The sequence below is a fragment of the Sparus aurata genome, chromosome 21 (genome assembly GCF_900880675.1).
Source record: "Sparus aurata chromosome 21, fSpaAur1.1, whole genome shotgun sequence".
Taxonomy (NCBI): Eukaryota; Metazoa; Chordata; class Actinopteri; order Spariformes; family Sparidae; genus Sparus; species Sparus aurata.
The window spans coordinates 3908009-3932919 of record NC_044207.1 but is presented as its reverse complement, the minus strand read 5'-3'; the positions used below and the strand labels follow the sequence as shown (position 1 = coordinate 3932919).

At 42.5% G+C, this 24911-nt stretch overlaps 1 protein-coding gene across 1 annotated transcript; it reads left to right on the top strand.

Moving 5' to 3' along the window:
* On the top strand, positions 1 to 24771 carry xkr4 (XK related 4). Its single transcript, XM_030402542.1, has 5 exons — positions 1 to 429; positions 604 to 1457; positions 10947 to 11146; positions 13304 to 13658; positions 14667 to 24771. Exons 2-5 carry the CDS (start codon positions 763 to 765, stop codon positions 15265 to 15267), a joined length of 1851 nt encoding a protein of 616 aa, XP_030258402.1. The 5' UTR covers positions 1 to 429; positions 604 to 762; the 3' UTR covers positions 15268 to 24771.
* Positions 24772 to 24911: the final 140 nt, after the last annotated feature.

The following is a 24911-nucleotide window of genomic DNA, read 5'->3' as shown; positions in this document are numbered from 1 at the left end:
ACGAGTGTGAAGTTCAAGTTTCTGCAGAAGCTGCTGAGTGAGTGTAACATGAGGATCTGTCCATGGTGCTGGAAACCAGTCTGCACCCTGAGGACTCCGGACAGCTTCCACTTTTTGTTTTTCTGAGTCACATGGCAGATCACTTTGGCCCTCAATAGGGATTTTAACGACAGCAGTCTTGACTTTGAGCTGTATGGCAGCTCAAACGGTGGAGAGACAGACAGGTAGAGAGAGGGAGAGATTCAGCGAGAGAGGGAGAGAGGGGAGGATGATGTCATAGTTTTCAGTCTGTGCCATGGAAGAAGCAGATGGCTGCAGCCTTCCCCTTTTTCCTTCGCTCCTGATTCCGTGTCTGTTGCAAACATCTGGCCCAGCATCAGCACTCGTCCAGTGCAAAGAGTGACAAACCGCAGAAGCCTAACCGTTCAGGTAAGCTGTCAGCCGGTGGAGGAAACAGCGGAAACCCCCTGCTGCCTGCTGGATGTGAGCTAATCATCAACCGAAGCACAAGTCCAATAAAGACGTGATATGGACCGACATACCGGAGCGGGCTCGGGGCTACGTTCACTCTTCTTTTTTGTGCTTATTCTGTATTATGATCAGGCGGCAGCACAGAGGAGCTAATCCTGCCCAGAAAGGAGGAGGAGTAGGAGAGACGCGCAGAAGGGTGTCGACGGAGAGAGGCAGGGGGAGAGGAGAAGAGGAGAGGAGGGGAGGAACGGAGGAAAAATAATAGAGTAGGAATATTACAAGCTTCTAATAATGGCGGCCAAATCGGACGGGGTCTTGAAGATGAAGAAGAGCGACGTGGCCTTCACCCCCCTGCAGAACTCGGAGCACTCCGGCTCGGTGCAGGGGCTCCACCCGGGCGCCCAGCCCGACTCTGCGGGCACCGGGGACGGGGACTTTGCCAACGGGGAGTCACGGTGCTGCGGCGGGGGAGGCTCCAACTCGACGTGCCTTCGCCTGGGCAGGGAGCAGCAGAAATACACGGTGTGGGACTGCCTGTGGATCGTGGCCGCAGTGGCCGTGTATCTGGCCGATGTAGGCACCGACGTGTGGCTGTCGGTTGACTACTACCTCCGCCGCGACTACTGGTGGTTCGGCCTGACGCTCTTCTTCGTGGTGCTCGGCTCCTTCTCGGTCCAGCTCTTTAGCTTTAGATGGTTCGTCCACGACTTCAGCACCGAGGACGGAACGGAATCCGCCGCCGAATGCGCTCACATGGATGGGAATAAGCTGCTGAGCGGCTCAGCCTCACACGGCGACGTTACCGCTCAGCACCACCCGGCCACGCCGCAGAGACAGGCGTCGACCGCCAGCAAGAACACCACGACCAACAGCACCGCGAGCACCGCGGTGGGCAGCAGGAGCAGGAAACGATCGGCCTACTACTCCTTCTGTGTCTGGTTCGGCCAGTCCGTCATCCACATCCTCCAGCTGGGCCAGATATGGAGGTAGGATGGTGGCTGTGATGGAGGCCTTGTGATGGCTATAGATGATGGTGTGTGTGTTTATGTGTGTGGAATAAATGAATGACTGAGCACAGGTCTTCTCTGACAGTAGGCACTCATCACACCACGGTGGTCCCCGTATGATGCCAACCCCTACAGCAGGGCTACCAACTGCCATCTTTAGCATGCCCCTCTCTGCAGGGGCCGTGATGCTGTGGGAGGCTTCCAGGTCACAGAGATAACATGAACAGGAATACTTTCCATGTTGTGTAAGAAACACAGGGAGTTGGCCCGGCTGGCCTGTCAGTCACAAATGATGTCACACAGTAATGCTGCTGGTGCAGAGGGTATATCCCCTTTTGGTGCCATTGGAGAGAAGTTCCATGGTTGGCTAAACAGCTTCTGGGTGGAGTCATGAATCTGAATAAATCTTAACTCAAGATACACATGGTGATTGACAACAGCTAGCCCACAGTCATTCATTCATTTAGTCTGTGTGTGTGTATATATAAATATATATATATATATATATATGGTTTGGTATATATTGGTATGTATGTATACACACACACGCACACACACGTCATCGCTGTGATGACGTTTAATGTCCCTGACAACCTCTGTAGTTTCATTTAGGCACTTGTTAGCAAACGCCATTGTGTTTTATGTCATAGAACAAAATGGGTTAATATCTTCAGCAACGCACCTTATTTCAGACATTTAATCTGAAAACAATTCAAAGAACTATTCTACAAAGAAGAGGGAACCCGATGTGCAAAAATACTAAGTGGTTTACAGGTTTTAGGACTACAGAAGACTCCCCCACCGATGACCTCAATATCAATAGTTTGACAATATTATAGGGATGACTGTTGGTATTTTCACAAGACATTAACACAATTTAGAGAAGAATATTCTACTTCTTTAATGTGTAAGTACATATTTTATAGGCAGAGCTAATGCTTTGCATATAATATATTAATATTTGATAAGTAGCTAGTAATTACCTCCACCAAGGAGGTTATGTTTTCGCCCGTGTCCATTGGTTTGTTGGTTGGTTGGTTTGTTGGTTGGTTGGTTTGTCAAAAAAACCCAAACTACTGAGCAGATTTGTATAAAACTTGAACAGGAGATGGCTCTCAGAATAGACCACAGTAACTTTTGCTGTAGATCCAGATGACGGGATGGATCCTGGAATTTCTCTCACTTTCTTTCACATTGCAAGATTTTTTTTTTGTCATTTCCTTCCTTCGCATGGAATGAATAGACTTTTGCCTATTAAGCTGTTCAGACCTGGTATCAACATGCATCCTGAGTGATGCTGTCAAAATTGATCAGCTCTAAGTACAGGTGGGCATCTGATCACTCCTACATTAAGAGGTGGTCGGGGCCACACGTGACCTCACTATTTTCACAGTGTGAACACTGTCCGGGGCCACGTTGAAGGACCGCCTACTCAACTGTCGTCCTCTGTGAAACAAAGAAGAACCCACAACAGCAGGCAGGATGGATTACACACTGTCTGATCTCCATTTGTATCACTGTAATGCAAATGACAAATTTGTGGGTTCTCTTAATCTGCCAATATTGGTACCAAAAGTTTGGGAATGCGCTGTTTCAACTAATCATTGAACTAGTACCTTCATATCCCCAGATTACCATTACATATCACATGATTTGTGCGTTGTTGAGTGAGGAGGAAAGTATTAAACTTTGCTAAAAAAAACTATGGCAATTTCTAAACCATTTGTGTCATCTTGTGAATTTGGCGTTAAAGATGATCCGTGGAACTTCTGTGTTGTGCTGGAAGCTGGTTGTTAAGTCAATTTTGTCGCATTAAATACTGTTACTGTCTGCACTGAGTCAAGGCACTCGATGTGCATTGCATGCCATCGTTTGGACAGTGGATGGGGAATGTCCAAAGCTCTTCAAAAAGAAATCTATAGTCTATCAGTATTAAACTGAGGTACTACAAGTATACTGCCTATAAATGACTACTGGAGTGGGAGGCCTACATTTAAAATTTAAGTTGATGTAGTCAGTGACTATTACCCTGCATGGCAAAGTATTTCCATGGCTGACCTCAGGGTCCTCAGTTGGAGCAACAGCCCTGGTTGCAGCCAAAATATTACTGTCTCCCCGACCTGTCCTGGCCTGGACATACACAGTTGTATACATGGACTTCAAATGTGCATTGTGACGTACAGTACAGCATGTATATCCATGAGTGCCATAACTATTCATTGTAAACTTTACAGCTGTAAACAGTTAATTACAGAATTAATGTTTGTTCATGCAAGTTCATAATTTTTAACTCGTCTAGTCCATCAGTGTTGATATGTGATTGAAAACAAACGTGAGAGCATATCTATGGTTGAGTTGAGAGTTCCATTTATTGAAGGGTACCTCCGCTAGTTTTACACATCAGTGTGTAGAAAGCTTTTAATGGCTCCAAAGAAAGCTGCATGTTATCTGATAAACTGCCCCCTGTGATGTCACTCAGTGGCCAAATTGCATTGTGGGGACTCATTATGGACAGTTAAAAAACAAAGGATCAAAATCAATAGAACAGAACCAGACATTTTCATCTTTTTTATTTCATACATTATTTAATTTTCAAACCTAGTGCCTACATTACCCACAGTGCAACTCAGCTAGTGAGTGACATCACAGAAGGCAACTTATCAGATTTCATTTCACCACTAAAGGCTTTATGCTACTTATTTCACATATGCAGCAGTATGACCTGTGAACAATGTTAATGTATAAAGGAGTTACACAGGACAGTACACTCACTCTCTGGGCGTAACCCAGTGTTTTCCTGCATGGCTTCAGTTAGCCAGTCACCAGCATTCAGGGCTGATTTTGCCTTGCTATATTAGGGTACAAATAATAGGTTGGCATCTTGGTCAGTATTTAGCCTAAGGTTAGAGAGGCTGATAGTAGCCCAAACTGTGCTGGTTCTAATATCTGGCTAGATGGCAAAAAAACAAATAACAGCTGGAGTTGGCATTCATACCCTTTCCTCTATTTATTTATAAAATGATTTACATAGGCAAAATAGAGCATTAGAATGACATTTAAAAAACAATAACCACTTAAAACCAGGATAAAATCAGTTCATTAATGAATATTTTGTTACCTTTGTTTATAAATTGATTAAATTAAGTACAATGAACAACAAAAATAATGGAATAAAATACATACAACAAAATATAATGCAATTAAATAGATTATACCATAAGACAGTAAGTTGTAACTCCCCCAAATGCAACAAATGAAATAAAAGTGCAGTATTAGCCGCCTACAGCAGCTTCCTCTTGCTTTATTGTGTTTAATGGGCCCAGTTCTCCTCCGTTTTTGCAGTGTTCTGAATGAGCTGATATTGTTTAACGTTACTTTTGGGAAGACCAGACAAGACACCATAATGACCTTGCTCCATCTTGTCATTATTTTAAGGAAAGGAGCTCTGTGAGGCTATTTACTTGTTCTAAGCTTTAATAAAGCCTGTTAGGGACCATGATGACTTGAGGAAAGAGTCAGTCTGCTTTGTCTCTCTAACTGTAGAAAGCAATGTTATTGTCATGTATGATTTGACCTAGAGGAACATCTACGGATTGAATCATAGTGGCCCAAGAATCAAACCCTGGGGGACTCCACTTGTCATGGTGACTCCCTCAGATTTATGACGACAGATGTCAACAACATAGGCCCTGTCTCTGAGATATGATCATATTCAGTTGGGTTGTGTGTCGGATAATCTCACCCACCAGTCTGCCAAGAAGAAACTTATGGTCAAGTATCAATGATACTCCAAAATCTAGCAGAACCAAATCTAATGTTTTGCCTGAATCAGTATTCATGCATGGGGGTTGCTTTACCTTACCAGAGTCGTGACCTTTTCAGGAGCAATGCTGTCATTACCTTTAAGAGTTTTATGGTCAGAATGATAAATGACCGAATCAACTCGATCTGATATTAAGCCTGTTGTCATGGTCATAGCTCCCATAAAAAGACAACTAACTTTTTGTTGATAGAAATGGATCTGGTTTGGGCAATCAGAGACACAGACATAAAAACAAAAAAAACAAAAAAAAAAAGAGAGACATGGCCATAAAGCTTTAATACCTGACAACACCTTGCTAATAACCAAATCCAGTGTGTCTCATTGATTATGTGTGGGCCCTTTCACAGGTGAAAATGAAAGTTTCAAATAGACAACAAACCATCCTGGCAGTTTCGTTCTTGGTAATTATCAATGAATGTGAGAATCGGCAGTTATGACAAAGTAGTCCAAATCAGTTGAGACTCAGGGCAGAGGTATTCAAAGGAGGCACAATCACTACATGACAACTGCTTGCATCAAAATTAGTCTTTAAACATAGCAACTCTCTAACATTCATAAAATGAAACTTTGGAGGGATTTACTCAAACGGGAACCCTGCGACTAGTAGCTAGCAATCATTCAGTCCCAAGTATAGAATCAAGGTTGGTAAGGTAATCAATTAAGAAGGAGCGGTTGGTAAGAGATCAAACATTTAGCAGAGCTGCCTTTGTAGAATTAGTTGGAGTCCCTGAGCAGACTGAACATGGCATGGTAACTGAGACACATGTCAAGGCTGGCCGTGGACTTAAAGCCAATGGTGGAGGTGGACACCACAGTGAAGTTAGGGGAGAATTTATAAGCATCGGGCAGGCAGTAAGTTTGTTCCCAGCTGTAATCAGCTTTTTCATCTCGTCAGTGACCTAGACAGGTAGAGGAGTGGGAGAGGGTGACATGAGTGGAGGGAGAACTGGTTAGGGTTGTTGGGGGGTGTAGAAAGTGAATCCTCACAGGTGTTAATTGGCATGTAAGTTAGAGACTCTGACTCTTTCTTGGCTCTGACTCATGATGTCCCACAAAAAGGTTGAATTGTCAATGCGCTGAATGGAGGGTACATGCAGTGAAAGCCACATGTTCAGTGCCAACAGTCTGCTGAATCTCTCACTTCCTCCTCTGACTGCTGGTAGAAGGCCTCTGAGAAACATACTAGGAGCTGAGTGTGATCGGTAGATTCATAGTCTTGTAATATACTGCAAGCAGTTTATTTGGTACTATAAAGGCTCATATGCTGTCTAGACTGCAATGGTACAATCACCCACAAGCAGAGTATGTTTGAGAGGTTTCACTGTAGCGTTTGCTTTACAGAATTGCTGTCTTTACCCTATTGTGTGAGGATGAGAGGTTATCCAGGTCATCTGACAGAGATCTAGGGTCCTGCAGCAGTGGTGCAAGTCTGAGGTTTTCAGTTGGTTGTTGGGGAAATTTGCTGCTAAGTGAGCAACATAAAGTAGTACAGTATATTTTTTATGTTATTGGGGCAAAGAATATACATCAATATAGCTTTAACCTGCACAAATGAATGTTTTGAGTCAAATGGTATAAAGCCTGATGTAAATGGGTTGCTTGTACAGATATTTTCTCTCCAGTTAAAACTTAGTTTCTTCTAGATCTCTATTTGGTTGTACAGCTTGAAACTTTATAGTTTTTTTTAAAGTCTTGGTGCTCTTTTCAGCCACCAGTGGACACCCTTTTTTTAATTTAAAAAAACAAACCAAAATATCTCTCACTGATGCTGCACACTACATGTTTTGCACCAAACAGCAACAGCCAACACACAGACTCAGAGACAACCTAGTTAACGCAGTGGAACATCTAGCAGCTAAAGGGGCTTTCTTCAGGATAAGTGGAGGCCAAACAAGAGTTAAAAGAAAGTTAGTTATGTAACAATTTAAGTGAACGTCATAATTCACCTTTCTTAAAATTGTGAACATTTGAACAAATGTCCAGTCCAGTCTTATTTGCAGAAACAGACTCATCTGTGTCAGCACTCACACTTGTGTATATTGATCTCACAATTAGCGAATAAACCCAGCCACACACACTGGCTGCTTTGAAAGACTGGCTGCCATCAGGGTTCACAGGGTTGTAGGACTGTCAAGTTGTGGACATGATCTCTGTCCAGGTAAATGTGATAACACTCTAATAGCAAGTCAAGACTACCACTCATTTACATTCCCAATTATAAGTCAGTTATCTGAATTTTTGAAGATTTTGGGAAAGACACAGTAGAGAGAATGGCATTGTAATGGTTTTTTTTTGGTGAGACAATTTTGTGTGTCACATTTTTCATGGAAACCCCCATCTTAAGACTCGCTAATCAATCATCTTTGATAGTATTCTAATAGCATAGGTTTGTGTCTGACCGTATGTTAAAGCAAGAGTCTCTTGCATGTTTGCAAGTTTTGCGGAAAGAGTTTCATTTTCAGTGTCATGATCAGAGCTGCTGGGGGAGGAGGGCATTGCTGTCAGATTTAACATCATTTTTAAAGCCAACACTAGAGGGCGCCAGTGTTTTGATAAAACATGCCTTGTTCTGCTGGTGTTCTAATGAAGAAAACCCACTCCCGCTGTGTGTGTGTGTGTGTGTGTGTGTGTGTGTGTGTGTGAGGCATGACATGGAACACAAATTATGGTGTGTTGATGATTTCAGCAACAGAATGTCCTCTGCAGTTAGCAGACATCCTTGTTGGTGAACCTTCTTCACTCTCAGATGTTTGTATTTTTCCATTGTTGTGCCAGTTGCATGATAGAAATGTATTCAACACGCCTGCCTGTTCTCTGTGAATTCTTTAGGCACACACACAAACAATATATGTGTAACCTAACTCTGGTTCCACAGCTCCACAAAAACATGCGTCAGTTAACTACTTCCAACATACTGCTTCTGTTGTTCAGTGTGTCTCAATGTGTAGCAGACTAATTTGGGAAATAAACAACATAAAATAAAAAGAACAACAACAACATAAAAGAGCCAAACGTCATTCTGCCTCAAATTTGAGCTCGGGTAGGGGACAACTGGGATCAGTCCATCATTGAGCTTAAACAGTTACCAGCCCTTGATGGGAAATCAGGAGTACATGCACACACACATGCACACACACACACACACACACACACACACACACACACACACACACACACACACACACAAACACAAAGACGTGTTGCCATCGAAAATAAACCTTTATTCACTGAGCTCTTGATATGTCAATGTGTCAGTCAGTCCAGAGGTGGTTAAATGTTCACCTGAATCAACAGTAGCTGCTCTTCATGCTTCTTCATTTAGTTAGCATTACATTATTGTAATACATGTAATACTTTTATATCTTTACATAAATGAATTGTGTGCGCTGTATTTTGCTAACTTGTGTGCTCTCAGGATATAATACCACATACAAGCCAGTTCCACGCTCAGTTCATGGACAAATGGTTCAGTGCCATACATACATACAATAGTGCAGATAAAATCTGGTCATCTGAGATCCATGGTGAACTTATAACTGCTTCATAAAATGCAAATCATCTGAATAACCAGATTTGCTTGCCCAAACGCTTGTATTGGCAGGAAATGTGTACTGTGCATGAAACGTAGCATTGCCATGGTAATGTTGGCAGTACTGATGGTGATGGCCTCACTTGAAGGCTGTAAATGAGACCGAATGACTCGACTTTTCTTTGCAGTAGATGTGAGTGAAACAGTTCGAACTGGGGCGCCTCCAGTTTCAGTGCAGATGTAGCCTGAGTTGTAGGTTTGTCTGATCTGTATCTGTAGACTTACAAAGACCAGCAGCAACACACACATTGACAAATGTGTCAGGTCCATCTGTCCATGTACAGGCTGCAGCTTTAATGCCCTCAGCCCAAATTTAATTCCCAAATTTCTTTATTGACAGTGGAAGTTAATTTCACAGCCCATTAGCCTGCTGCTAAATGACTGCCATGTGTTGGTGATATCTCAGAGATAGAGCGAGAGAGAGAATGGAAATGAATTTTGAAGAGTGACAGAGAGCGACACAGCAAAATGTAGGCCACGGACAGACTGAAAAGTAATAACGAATTCACTTCATTAAATAAGCTCTTGCATCAGGTCTGGAGAGGTGCAGTTGGCTTTGGATTGCCAGAAGCTGCAGTATGTGTGCTGCTCAAGCAGTGTCCCTGTTGCAATCCAGCCTTTTCTAATGAAACTGCATGATGGAAATATATACTACAAACTGTATATTAGAGGGTCTGTTTTAAGTCTCTCCACAAATAAAGTTGATTTTCATCTGTCCTGAAAGTTTTTAGAGACAAATGTGCAGCAAGTTAGAATTAATTCAGTCAAATTCAAGCCATGCTTAACCTACAAACCACAGTCTGAAATATTTGTAAGTACATTACAAGCTTGATGAGTGTGATCCTGATTTTGTGTTTGAAATCTGCTCTCGCTGTTTCCTTCTGCTTTTAATTTAAAATAGGAAAAGTTAGATTTGTGAAATGAGGGTTAAATTGAGTAAAGCTAAGCAGCAACTTAGAACCAAAGCTTAGAACCCAACCATATGTTACTCACATGCTCTTCTGACCTATTGATTATAGACTCTGGGTATGAACCTGCCATTGTCTGACTATATCAGTTGGCATTCTCCTCCCTTCTGCCATCTGTATGTTACCCTTTTCAAAATTCCCATCATTACACAACAACAACAACTGCCTCAGAACTAGGAGCCTGCATGGTGATAGTGGAAAGTTACCCTGAAGCCCAGATCACACAGAGACTCACCGCTACAGACGCAACTACACTTTGGGAAGTGTGGTGCGCCTGTGCATAATGCATGGGCACCTGGCCATCATATCAAATTTAAAAGAAGTACAACTGTGCCCTTTCCGCTGAAAAGTTTAAGATGATTCAACTTCTAATAACTGATTAAAAATGGGCCACACATCAAATGGTTTTGCTGGCAACACGTGTCTAGCAATGTATTTTAGGGTGATTGGCTGCTTACACTAACCTGGCAGCTGCCTAGAAGATAAGCTTACAGAAACACGAACAGCATATACCAGTATGACAAATTGGTGCAGCCAAAAAGGGACATTGCAACTTAATCCTCAGCTATAGTCCCAAATGACTTTATACCATGTTTTGTAAATTTGTCTTTAGCACCCATTGCAAACAAAAGGAACTCCCAATGACGACTGTCTTGATAAGATAATCAGAAAGCTTTGTTGGGGTGATATTTATGTGTGGGAATTTTCTATGAGCAAACAAATGAACAGGAAGGAGCGGAAATCAACGGAACGCAATGAGTGCGTGCAGACAGGAAGACAGACAGGTAGCCTTTCCAGTCTTTTTATATGACCGAGTGAAACAGTAGTTTGGGCTTATTTGAGTCCTGCAACATCCACTGGAGCTGGATTTTTTTTCTTTTATTTTTCAGAGCATTTGACTTGTTGAGTGCTGTCATGATGTTAAAAAAAATGATTTAAGATTCACTGACCAGCCCTAGCTTTAACTGCTCATTCAGCAGATGGACTAAATTCATTCTTTCTACGATTGTGTTTGTTCGTACAAAACATTAGTTAGTCTGGTAGTCTGGTTGATGCTGAGGTGTGATCTTCGTCTCCATTTCCTCTAGGTATTTCCACGCCATCTACCTGGGTGTTCGGAGTCGTCAGAGTGCTGAGACGGAGCGCTGGCGTTACTACTGGAGGATGGTGTATGAGTTTGCAGATGTGAGCATGCTGCATCTTCTGGCCACCTTTCTGGAGAGCGCTCCACAACTGGTGCTGCAGCTGTGCATCATCATACAGACACACAAGCTGCAGGCTGTGCAAGGTAACACACACACACTCTCTCTCTCTCTCTCTCTCTCTCTCTCTCTCTCTCTCTCTCTCACACACACACACACACACACACACACATTCCTTCAGATAGCAGCTCTTTCATCCACATCACCTAATAATTTTGCATTCATTCACCAGTCCTTCCATGAAGTTGTTGTTCCTGCAGCCGCAACAATTAAACGAATTGGAATTATAATTCAATGGTCAGTGTTCTTACATACGGCACCAAGACACAAATACACTCGCAGGGATCACTGAGCGAAAGGAGCTTTCGTGTAACATGAACAGCAGAGCCAGCTGAGCTTGTGTTGCAGGTCTAAGTTCTACAAAGGGCAACATGGCAAGACAGTTTCCCACATCTAACCTACTACTCTGCTTCAAATGAGGCTTAACGTTCACACTCTTTCTTTTGACTGTCCCTTGATACTAAATACAACTTTGCGCCAGTGTGTTACAATAGATGGAAAATGTCAAAGTTACATTTTCCAAGTTTGAGCTTGATAACGATTCATCCTTGAGCTTGAGGTTTAATGATCATCCTGCTTCTTCCGTTGCTGGCCCTCGTTGAGAAAGCAGTCCAAGGTCAAGTGTGTAGCACAAACATGTTAGAGTTTTCCAGTTGTTGTGGGAACATTTCTATCACAAATAAAATGTATCCACTGGGTCCTCGCCTCATCACATGGTTAGTACATGAAGATGTTTCTGTTGGTTCTTGCGGATAAGAGCGGGTACATTTAGGGGCTTTTGCTTCCGTCTGTGTCTGTCATACTGAACTTGGAACTGGCGTGGAAAACAGTAGTTACTAGATGTAACTTTTTACAGCCACAGTGAAGAACAATATTTGTAATATGCTAAACAGTTTGACTTTATCCATGTCGTAGCAGAACATGACACAGGTGACAGTGTTAAAACTGGTGTGCCATCCACCCCAAGACATTTTGTATTTTTCATTTTTTTAATGTAAGTGTATTGCTTCATGTAACATTAATAGGGGATTTGGGGTTAAATTTGGCTTTCAGTAATAATTAATGATTAGCAAAAATGACCACAACAGCTGTAATGGTTGAAGGATTTTGATCAAAAGGGGACTACAAGGTGGCAGATCGAAGGGTTGGACTCAGGTCCAAGATGGTGGATCACCACTTGTTTCTCTGATAGGAGAAAAGGCCAAGGCTGAACATGCGTGTGTGTGCGTGCGTGATGTGATGTGATGTGATGTGATGTGATGCCAGGTTATAGTAGATGGTTAGTTGCATGCAGAGATCCTGAGTCTGTGTGAAGCATCATTCAGCTAACGTCAAAATTAGGCATGTAGAAAAGCAAACTACCAATAACCTGACCTGAGATCACAGTAACATCCAAACAGTGAACAGACACATATGCATTGCATCGACCAGAGTTGAACAGTCCTGTGCTTAGCCGTGCCATGCTGTGCTGTGTGCTATCCAGGTGGAGGAAACTAGATGAATTAGATGTGTAGTCAGCTGGTAAGCGTTGTTTCGCAGCTGCTGGCACTAAGGGTAGAAGTTTTTCGTTTTTTTCTTGATTTCTTTTCTTGATTCATTGATAGCTGTCATATCACACCATACTGTACAAAGTTCGTTCGTTCGTTCGTTCGTTTTCTTCCACTTTATCCATGCGGGTCGCGGGTGATGTTACCGCTTTTATACCACCTTATTCAAGGTGGAGCGGGGATACTGGGGCCAAATCCAGTGGCTCTATGGGCGAAGGCCAGGGTACTCCCTGGATGAGACGCCAGCTCATCGCAGGGCCCTTACTGATGGCAGTGGCTGCCACGAAGGTGCCAACTGCACATCAGGAGCAGTGTTGGGGTTCAGCATCTTGCTCAAGGATGCTTCGGCTTGTAGCTCAGTGATTTGAACCAGTGACCTTCTGGTCACTAGTCCTCAGCTCTACCCACTGAGCCAAAGTGCTTCATAAAAATAAACAATGAAGATCGATAACATGATAACAGAACAGATGTAAACACGGAGGAAATAGAGTGATCCATTGTGAATAAAAGACGATAAATCAAGCATTACAAAGTCATTCTTTAAAGTAAACTTTATAAAAAAAACTTGTAATTCATTTTTTATAGATTTCTGATGTGGCACTGATGTGGAAGTCATTGTGTCGGGGTGTGTTGCAGGTATGACAGCAGCAGCCTCCCTGGTCTCCCTGGCCTGGGCCCTGGCCTCCTACCAGAAGGCCCTGCGAGATTCCCGCGATGACAAGAAGCCCATCAGCTACCTGGCTGTCATCATCCAGTTCTGCTGGCACTTCTTTACCATCGCTGCCAGAGTCATCACCTTCGCCCTGTTTGCCTCTGTGTTCCAACTCTACTTTGGCATCTTCATTGTCCTGCACTGGTGCATCATGACCTTCTGGATTGTCCACTGTGAGACAGACTTCTGCATCAGCAAGTGGGAGGAGATTGTGTTTGACATGGTGGTGGGCATAATCTACATCTTTTCCTGGTTTAACGTCAAGGAGGGACGGACAAGGTGAGGATGCATTGAGTGGGATTTATTTCAGTGGATTTAAAATGAGTTTAATTAAAAGTCTTTATTTTTCTGTGGGGGTTTTTTTTTAAGACAGTTAACAGTAATATCATCAAGAAAAGTAGATTCACTTTTAGTAGTCTTTCTACAATATCTGCACATCACTAGCACAGTTAAATTCAGGTGTCAACCACTTCCAGACCCTAAGGCTCCAAATCTGTTTGCCTACGTGTTGTTTTCAACAGAGTTACAGTGAAAGTGACAGTGATTAAGACCGTCATATTTCTTCAGCTGTTGTCGATGGTGTTTATGAAAGCAGATGTGACATTTCCACTATGCTGTCTTCAGCTGTGGTGATTTCTCTTGAGTTATCATAGGGGGGTAATGCACACCAATCACTGACAGCAGACTAAAAAGTGAAAAAAAGGTCACACTCTGCTCCATATGCAGTTCTCTTTAATTGACATGTCAGCCCGCAGGCCTTCTTTACATTTCTTTTGATTTCTCAAGAATGATAGATCAAGAATGTAACGTTAGTTTAGCTATAGGTTGTTAGCTGCCAAGACAAACTGGTGGTGGTATGCTAAAAAGGTGAATAATACAGTGAAATGACAGATAGTTCAGATAGTTCTCTTAACCCTGAAAATGTGCCTGTGAAAAAATCTCTGTTTGGAGGAGCATGTAGCCCTAACACATCACCCTGCCCCTCCAAGAATCTGGACATCCTACCTCTAGGCATCATATGTGCACAATGAAGGGGTAGGGCTGAGTTGTAGGAGCATGCATCATTGGTATAAGGCCTTACTGTCTGCCTTGCGACAAAAAAAACATTCAGGATTTGCCCCCAAATTGTCGTGGAGTGGAATTATACAATAGTAGGAAGAAAAAGTACCTCAAAATTGGGAAAGTACTTGAGCTAGTGTACTTAGTTACATTCTATCACTATAACTGAATTAGTTTCACTCTATTTGATTAATTTCTTCTCATCATGTGTCATGTTTTTGGTTTCAGGTGTCGGCTTTTCATCTATTACCTGGTGATCCTGGTGGAGAACGCTGCTCTCAGTGCTTTATGGTACCTCTACCGGTCTCCTCTCACCACTGACGCCTTTGCTGTACCAGCACTCTGCGTCATTTTCAGCAGTTTCCTCACCGGCGTGGTGTTCATGCTCATGTACTATGCCTTTTTTCATCCCAACGGGCCGCGCTTTGGACGCTCACCGAGCGGCCAGGGTCTCGATCTTGACCCCACTGCTCAGTTCTCCACACTACCATCTGAAGGTGCCACCAACTCGCTGCGTTCCAACCGAGGTGCCACCACAACCCTGGAGCGTGACATGGGGAAGTATTCTGAGCGGGATGGCTGTATGCCAGTGTTTCAGGTCCGACCCACAGTGCCATCCACCCCATCGTCTCGCGCTCCACGCCTAGAAGAGACCGTCATCAAGATTGACCTTTGTAGGAACCGCTACCCAGCCTGGGAGCGCCATGTCCTTGACCGCAGTATACGCAAGGCAATCCTGGCCATAGACTGCTCCCTGACTCCTCCACGGCTGCAGTACAAAGATGACGCTCTGGTGCAGGAGAGGTTGGAATACGAGACCACATTATAGTTCCACCCTGCTCTAGGAACCCATGCTGGGGTGCAGCCGTCAGAGGATTATCCTGCTATCACTTAAACAGCAACAGGGACTGTGGCAATAAGAACTACCAATAACACCTTTCATTTCTCAATCCCCCTTTTCTGTTTCTGCTCCTCAGCATCAGCACCCTGTTTGCAGTTATGAGAGAGGCAGTTAGTGTGAGGTGCAGTTGATTTTGCTGAATGTGTTCTTTGTAGGGTTGTTCTTTTTACTTCCGGTCATCAGGGAAATCCTGTCTGGTACGGACTAAATGCAAACCAGCAGAGTGCTTCAACACTCTGCTCAGACCCTACAAGACGGTGATGCACTGTTTGGAAAAATTCAGGATAAAATAATCTCCATGTCCATCCAGATGAGTTTTAAAACAGATATCCACTCAGATGACACCTGAATTACACAGAACTTCCTGCAATGTGAGAAGGAGAGGAAAAGGTCCCTCATTTCACTTCACACTGTCAAGTATATTTTCATGTTTTTTTGGAAGTGTGTTAACGACTTGGAAGATCTCATAGCAGCCACAACTGGGCGTGTACTCCCATCAAAATCTACACGATAGCACTCATCACTCCTGTTCTCTTAGTGCCAAAAAGGTTCCTCGGAAACATCCTCTAGCTCCTGAGGAGTGAAACAACTTAGAAATGGCTAGTCCAAAAAGTTATTCTCTGGCCTCATTCCTCTTGGATAATTCTGGTCTTCACTGGGAGACAGTGAGAAGGTCAGTGAACTACATGAAGACAGTAGTCAAAGTAGCATCTATACTCAGTGTTTTGTTTGGGTCAAATCAACCAAACCTGGCTGGAAGGCAGAATAGTGAGCAAGACAGAAGGGGTGAAAGACGGACAGACACGACCTCCACGACCTTTCTCCTATAACGAAATAAAATCAAACTCACACAATGCCAAGAAAAAAATCTTCCTGGCAGCTCAATCAACTCCTTTCAGTCCAGCCTCATAAACCTGATTGTGCAACGGTACTGATCTTTGCTTGTTTGTGGAGGAGAACGTGGAGGGGAGATCAGAAGAGATGAGCAAAGCACCGGACAGCAATGAAAAGGAGACGACAGGAAAGGATGACGCAGGGAATGGAAATGGAAATGAGAAGGGGATGGAGAAGGAGAGAAAACATAGACAAGCAGCCATCTCAGCCAAACTAAACAAACCACCAGGATGTACAGTACTCTGATACAACATGCAGCATTTTTTACTTTAGAGATGATGTAGAGGGTACTGAAGTCATTGTAACTCTGTGTTTTTGTGATTATGTGTGTATGTGCTGGTAATAGGTGAAGTGAGCGCGTGTGTGTATGTGTGTGTGGCGTATGACCTAGAGAAGCAGCCCAGGAGGACATGTGGTTGGATGCCCAATGGGCTCTGTGCTATAGTTAATCAGTTAAGGTACACCTGATGTTTTCATTTTAAGCCCGCTCTTTGCTAAACGCGTCACTTCCCGTTGAACATGTTCCGGTTTCGTCCTCCAGCTAACCCACCAACAGCTTTTAACATAGTTCTACCCAGCCACATAACACACGTTAGCATGGTGCAAGGTAGCATGGAAGTACTCAGTGAGAAATGCAAACTAAAAGGTTTTTTCAAATGAGGTGCCGCTATAAAAGATGACTTGACTGTCACACCACATATCATGGTCTGGGAAGAGTAACAGATGAAATCCGGATATCCTTCAGTAAGTGACTTGAATAATGCCGACACACAATCATACCTTAACGATTGACTGGCCGATTGCCAGTGTATCCCAAAATATAATTTATCATCGTTCCTGATACAACATGACCCTTGGCGGTGTGATGAATTGAGGAGTCTCACAGTCTGAGGAGTGAAGCTGCTGTGTAGTCTGGTGGTACAGCAGCAGGTACTTCTGTATCTGTTGTCAGATGGCAGCAGGGTGAACAGACTGTGTCTGGGTGGGTGCTGTCTTTGACGTCCCTGATGCTCTGTAGATGGCTACCTATCAGCTCCTTGCTTTTGCTGACGTTGAGCCGTAGATTGTTCTCGTGCACCACTCTGCAACATTGTTGATCTCCTCCTGATATGAGCTGTCATTGGTGTTGATAGTGGTGCTGTGTGGTGGGAGATGAACATGACAGTGGAATGGTGGTTGTTTATTCATGTCGTGCTGATGACATCAGACAGTTCATGCGGTGCAATTTTTGAGTTCGCATATGGGGGAATATATACACCAACAATAAAAACCCTGGTGAATTATCTGGGGAGATAATATGGTTGACATCTTAGCATCAGAAATTTGAAATCTGGTGAATACTGTCCATCTACTTTAACTGTGTTTGAGCTCCAAGCATTATGTATGTAGACACAGGGCCCTCCTCCTCCCGTCATACTGGAGTCCTGTGTCCTGTCAGCGCTTAAAAAAGGTCCCCCCATCCAGTGCAACATCTCAATACAGAATGTTAGACCACGTCTCTGTGTAGATTTGTGCACAGTAGGCTCTGATTTTCCAACGTTGAGTGAGCCACAGTCACAGCTCATCCACTTTATTCTCCTGCGGCTGGACAAGCCAGAAGAAGGCCTGGTAGAGGAACAGCTCTCGGTTTAAGTCAGGCCCAAACAGCTCTACCCGAGGGAATGCTGGGAAGCCAGAGGCAATGGCCAGTGGCGGTTCTAGACCAGTTTTAATAGGGGGGCCAGGTTGGGGCCGGCTTTTTTGTTGGGGCGCACATACAACCCAGGAAAAAAAGACAAATCCCTCATTCATACAAGGGATAAATGGAACTTAAAACAGTGTTTACAGTTTCAACTATTTTGATTGGGTAGTAAAGCGCTGATACACTTTATTTCTGTCCCTTCAGTTTAAAATCATTGTAAGAAATCTGTCATTGTATTATTGATGCAGACTCCCTGTCAGGGGGGCCACAGAGGGGTCCGGACTCAGAGTTACAGGGGCACTGGCCCCTGTTGGCCCCCCCCCTAGAACCGCCCCTGGCAATGGCATCATCACATACTGTAGATGAGCTGTCAGCCAAATCCACCATGTTTACAGTAAAGGCAATCCTATTGAGATGGTTACAGTGTACAGCACTAAAGTCAATTCCAGGTTGTGTTTGTTGGTTTCTTACATCAAAAGTGCAATGTCTGTTTTTTTTCTAAGGATGGCAAGTTGAGAGAAAAGCACAAAACAAGTCAATGGGATAATCATGGCATAACCTAACCAGCTCCAGGCGGTCAGCTGGTGTCATCTCTCTGTGTTGCAGGTCTTTACAGTTAATATCCAAGATAAAGTAAAATGATCATCCTGTTATTTTTCATAACAAATATTTAGCACTTAGCAGAGGATTCATGTGTAGCCCAATATATACAGAACACAGAGAAAACCAGGACAATGTGTTTCCATGTTATCCAGTTTTCTCACTATGTTTAAATGGCTTGTGTTCATTTTAGTAATAATCATGTTATGTTTGTGGTGGCGAGTAAGAAAAGTAACACTGGAGGATCTCACATGATTTGGACATATTTTTGTTTCCATGAACAGATCCAATGTGTTCTGTTAGGGACACACTTTAAAGCACCGTACCAACGTCACATCTTCTTCATGTCGCAGCCACACATTTTGTGAAATAAACACTTTGTTTTCTATTAGAGATTTGAATGTACTTTTAGAGGTTCTAATGGATCATTGTTGTTCCTACAGTAAACATACATGTATGGTAGAAAACTCTTGCTGAAGATGTGCAATCAAGGGAACACAAATGATATTGATTTTTGTCAGTTACGTACACCTGTCTGGAGATGCAGGTAAAATACATTCAAAAAATCTGACAGTGTACAGCCTGCATCTGAAAACAGTGGCAAAAGTATAGTGTATGCATAATGTGTAGTTAAAATGAGCAGCCACAGTGGTATGGTTCTTTAAGTTTGTCGAGGTTTTATTTGGAGTTTGCTGCTTGATTTAGTGTCTTATTCTTTTCTGTTCAGAGTGTGACCCATGAAGCAAAAGTCCCAAAACATCTGATTTATTTGCCTTCTTGCCACCACAGTGTGTGTGAGTGTGTTGGTCAGTGTGTGTAGTGTTTCACTGTACTGATAAGTTTGTAGAGAACATCTATTGGTTAATGGCTGCTTCAGCTGTTTCGACCACAGCTCCTTTTAAGTGATCCTTTTGCCTTGTACTTAATTTTGAGATTTTGGTTTACTTTGTTTTTACTTTTCAAAGTACTAGTGAGTATTCATTACCTTTTTTTAAACAGGTAAGGCCAAGAGTTGTTTACAGGCTATACATAAGAGTTATATACGTTATCAGGGTGCAAAATGTACATTTTTGTTCACCGGCCAAATGGCTATTACATGTTCAAATCTACCAGCCACTTGCATATTTTATCAGCATTTAGCTGGGGGTGATAATTTTGTGCCCGTACATTTACATAACCAGTTGTGGCTCTGGAGGAAGCTGTGTGAAGTCAGATGAATTGCCTCACATGATGTCATTTGAGTCAGCATCAGTTGGGGCTGAAGACAAGTTTAAAAAATGAAAAACAACTGAAGGTGTGGAGTTAGAAAGAAGTGAGCATGTCAGACCTGTGTAGCTGCTCCTCACCTCTGCTGCAGGCTGAAGGCTCCAGGCTTCATAAGCTGCTTCAGGCATAATCAATAATCAACCTAATGACCAGAAGAAGTGTTGGCAATATAGTGTAATATTTCTGCAAACCGCTAATATGTTGAATATGTTGACATACCTTACATTGTTTTTTATTGCCACTTTCTCTTTTCTGTTTTCTGTTGTGACAAAGCTGTGTTTATGGTTTGGTTGGTTTGGGCACAAAAACCACTCAGTCGAACCAAAGATATACTGGCTAGATACACAGTGTAATGGCTGCCTACGTTTGGAGTGAGGATTTCGCACATCCTCAATTGACGCTATGTCTTCGCAATTTGCGAATGAATGGCGGGGGGGAAGTGTAGGAGCAATATGATCAGTAATACTCCTTTTCCACTGGTCAGAAATCCCACTTAAGCCCACTAAGATCAGGCTTTTGTGTGCAATAGGAATGTGTAAACATTTCACCTGGGTCAATAGACTCAGCTGTAGACAGGTTTTCATCACCTCGGCTCGGCTTTGATCTAAACATAAGACCCAAGTGAACACACTAGACTCTGACAAGTGAAGTGATGACGCATTATCAAAATCCAGTGGTGGCGTGTCAATAAGGAATTTGGGATGGGATTCACAGATGTTTTATTACTGGACACTGTTGGAGGCTGAATCCTGTTCATTCCTATGAAAGCTGCTCTGTGGAGTTTAAAGCCAACAAAGCTAGACTTCCTGGCTAGGAAAACACCTGGACCGCTGACCGAGCTGGCTAACTTCCAGTTTAGCGCCTGCCTAACTTGAAGGGGGATACAATAATTTAATCGTGTAGCTCTTCTCGACTTTACAAATGTTGTTGGACTGAATGGTTCAAATTCTGACAGTGAAACGAGTCATTTTCGGGGGTTTGTGATGCTCAAAATAATGTATCCACCGTTTTACAGACGCTTCTTTCACAATGGACCTATTGCTGTTTTCTCTTCTGTTACACTGTTTCCGCCACAACAGTGACATCAACGTGACGCCAGTGAAGTACAGCCTGGCGCGTCAGATAAAATTACAGATGGGCGGCCTTGTCTGCGGGAAGTTGGAATGGGGTCAGTATGCTAATTGTGGTGCAAAAGCCGTATAAGCAGGTCAGTAACAGCAGGGACAATAATGGCGGAGAGTTTGGAAGACAGGCTAAGGTGTGCCATCGAGTGGCATCAGCTAGTAACACAATTAGTATATGTGAACAACTATGTTCATGATGCAGCCGGTTGACAGGATTAAAAATCAAGTACATCCAGGACGTCAGGGTTAGGAAAAGATCATGTTTTGACTTAAAATACCTGCTTTGGTTGGCACAAACACAGCTGAAGATGTCCTGAGGTCTCGTTAAAAAACACAGTTTGCCTCGTGGTCTCTTTAAAAATATCCAGTGGTCACACTTACAAATGTTGAAACACAGTCTTTAACTGCGGGGGGTTGGCTTGGCGGCCTTCTCACCTGTAACTACAACCACCATCTCCTCCACCCGCTGATGTGAAATATGTAGTGTGAACATGATATGACACATGTTGGAGAAATGTCAATCTGGTGTGTATGAAGTGCACAAATCTGAGCATATCAGTAGTTGGCAGAAACGTTTACTGGCAACATTTTATTCTGGCAAATGGGCTGAGCATGATGCACCTGAATTTTGTAATGAACTGTTGGCGGACACGTTGCATTGTGGGTAATGTAAACACTGGATGTTTTTCATAACTGTCTAAGTAGAAGAAGCACAGGTTTCAGGGTGGCACAATACTGTTTGAGTTAGAGATTGGCACACATTGTAAAAGGCTGCATTTACATAGCACTGCAGGAGCTCATGCATAGCTCGTCTTTTGGGCCGACGACGAGGGAAAAAATCCTCACCTGAAAGAATCTGTTCATTCTTATTCTTAATCAGTGTATGGTTTTCTTTTTTTACATTTATCTTTTGAGCTTGGTATGATATATGCTGTGGATGATGGGAGGCTAAGAACTCAAAGGTTAACTGAAAGTGTCGTAAGTATCACATTAGACAGACAGACAGACAGACAGACAGACGGATAGCATTTCTTTCCTCTCTATTAAGCTCACTTAAAGCATTGCCATTACTTTTATTCAATCAGACAAGATTCACTTGACCTGTTTGTTTGTCGGACAGATTGATCATGGAGGAAGTCTGATCACAGGTTTCTTCTCTGTAGCTACTCTGTGTAAATGCAGCCTTACATTACTTAAAAGGGACATCAGAGTATTTTACGTATGTTTATTTGCAGCGTCTCCTAAATCCAGTGTAGCCATTGTTTACTGATCGCCATCTCATGAACTAACATACGCTGTATACTGATATGTATGATGTGTACTGAGATATACTTAACATAAAGCTACCTCAGTTTGTTTCATGAACAGAATACCCTCCACCTTCTCATTGGCAATACATTCTTCTTCTGTAATGCAGGTGACACCTTAGACTCAACTTCCTGTCTCAGTCAGGAACTGTAGAGTTCCCCAAATTAGATTTAATGTTCAATTAAGAAATTATACTCAGTGTACTCCAAAGCACAGTGTAATGGTAATATCATGGGAATTTAATTGAATGTGAAATGAAGTGTTCACTTTCAGACAATTTGTCCTTATTTTTTATTCAGACTTCAATAATGCAAGAAAGGCTTATTCCATTCAGTTGAATGGGCTTAAACCCTTCAACTCGTAATTCTTCACTTTAACTTGTCTTACAACATGCACACACATGGCAGCACTGGGCTCCTGTGCACAGTTTTAATTCACGCAGCCCCAGATTAAATATTTCATCAGTTAAGCAAAGTTAATTGAAAAAAGCCATAGCAACAGGAGAGGCTTGGTCTACCTTCAATGACTGATTTAATGTGTTAAAACAAAACAAAGTGCTGTCATAAAAAGGGGAAATTGATGGTCGCCAGGTGCTGTAACATGTGAACGGTGGTGGGTACCCTGCTCACAGGAAGTGTTTCATAAAAAAGACATGACACATCAACAGACTCCCTCCCTCACTCCGGTCATAACTAAAAGCTGCTTTCCGTTTTGTTTGCCTTAAAGAGAATATATTTCTATTTCTGTCTTTATTTCAACCTCATAACCCAGGACATTATTTGAGGCTGTACTGAAAGCACAGCTTGGTTTTCTGGTTAGCCTACTGGTGTGTGTGTGTGTGTGTGCGCGCGCGCGTGTGTGTGTGTCTGTGTGTTTTACGGGTGCGTATGTGTGTGTGTGTGTGTGCTGTGTGTATGTTCTTTTTACACTTTTCATGATAGCATAATGTGTCAACAGCAGTTACTGTGCTTATACTAGGACTGAGTCAGTGTCCAACAGGCAGGTCCTCCATCCTCCCAGCCTGAACATCTCTCAGACTAAAAGCTCAGTAGGACATAGCTGACCATCTGTGGTTGTCATTTTACACATCAGTTGTGACAAAACTGTAAAGAAATAACATGCAATTTATTGGATCATGACAGAAAAAAACAACATTTCCTACATACAACTAAATTGGGCTGTGCACAGCTTTGTAGTATTGCATGGTGGGAAGCCGGTGAGGGATCATGCCCTTATTGCCGCACTGCTACTGGTCAGTATGGCTGCCCAGACAAGAGGGTTGCAAACAAGTAGTGTTATATGTTCATAGCCTCCTGTTAACCTTTGTACCTCTGACGGTTTCATTTAGGCTTCAGAAATCATTGGTGCTGTTTATTACTGAAGATTTTCTTGTTAAACAGAATTTACCATAAACTCTGTGTTTGCCACCAAGTAATCCAAAAATCCAATGGAAAAATATGAAGCTTCAGCAGTATGAGACAATCTTTCCCCAACCTTAGCTAAATGGTTTTAATTACTGAAACGTAACAAAAGCACAGGCAGATCAGAAAACAATCATTGGGAATTTTTACATTGGCAATATGTGCCATTTAAAAAGGCTTTGGACAACTCCTATACTGTCAGGATGATGAGAACTTGATGGAGGTGTCAGGTGGCTGTCTACACAATGGAAACTAACAAAAACAATTCCACAATCACATTACTCTGTGCACATAGCCAGCACAAAGCCGTGAGCTGTTGTGTTTCATTGCCCTCTGTAGCTCTCTGAGATGTGAACAGGCCTTGTGAGTGTCCCTCAGGCTGTTTCTGTTCACCAGCTATAATGGATCAAAGTTCTGCTGTAGAGTTCCGTACCGACCCGCCAAATGAACTCTTAACTCTTACATTAAAGCTGTCCAAGAGAAAATGACTGTCTTTACTTTGGAAGGTCAGGATGAGATCTGTGCAGCAGCAACTGTTCCAGATGAGATCATTCAGCCTTAGCACAAGCACAGTAACCAGCGGGTGAATAATGATAGGATTCCAGTCACACTTGTATAATCATTCTGTACAGATGTCTGTTTAGAGAACTGGTTGAACAAGGAGTACCACAGATAGTGAACTGATGAACTTAAAAGCTTATCTGTAAATAAATGTATGCAAAGTGTACGCGTTAAAAAAGAACATTCCGATCTTTTTAAATTCTGACTGTGAAGGGTGTCTTTAGAGGTCTGATGCCACCATGATGGCTGTAACTATGACGACATACTGCAGAAAAAAATGATAAATGTGGTGTATGTGGTGTATTTAAAAAAAAAAACAGATACAAATGTTTAAGACAAAAAAAAATATTGGTCTTTTCAGTAAGTTGCATTGTGTGATGAAAGTCTGAAGTGCTTAAAATGCGTTCATTAGGGAAAAAGTACATTTTATTGAAAAAATAAAACAAGAGTGATAAACAAGACAAAATGACATTTTTGTATATAAGGGATTTTTGTAAATTTTTATTTGAATCTAATGCAACACAAACTACCAAAATTCATTTAATAAAGTACACTGTGGTCATTTTTCTGGCCCCAAGTTTGTTCATTTGTTCTTTCATTTATTTTGCGAAGTTGAAGTGTCTTCTAGGATTATTATAATTAGTAATGATATTGTTATTATTGAATGATATTGTTATTATTGAATGTATAACTCTCTAGTACAAATTCTTGAGGGGG

Excerpts from the sequence above, each read along its gene's own strand:
- xkr4 (XM_030402542.1), top strand. The coding sequence starts at position 763 with ATGGCGGCCAAATCGGACGGGGTCTTGAAGATGAAGAAGAGCGACGTG. Across the intron at positions 1,458-10,946 it reads CAGCTGGGCCAGATATGGAG|GTATTTCCACGCCATCTACC; the intron begins GTAGGATGGTGG and ends CATTTCCTCTAG. Across the intron at positions 11,147-13,303 it reads CAAGCTGCAGGCTGTGCAAG|GTATGACAGCAGCAGCCTCC; the intron begins GTAACACACACA and ends GGTGTGTTGCAG.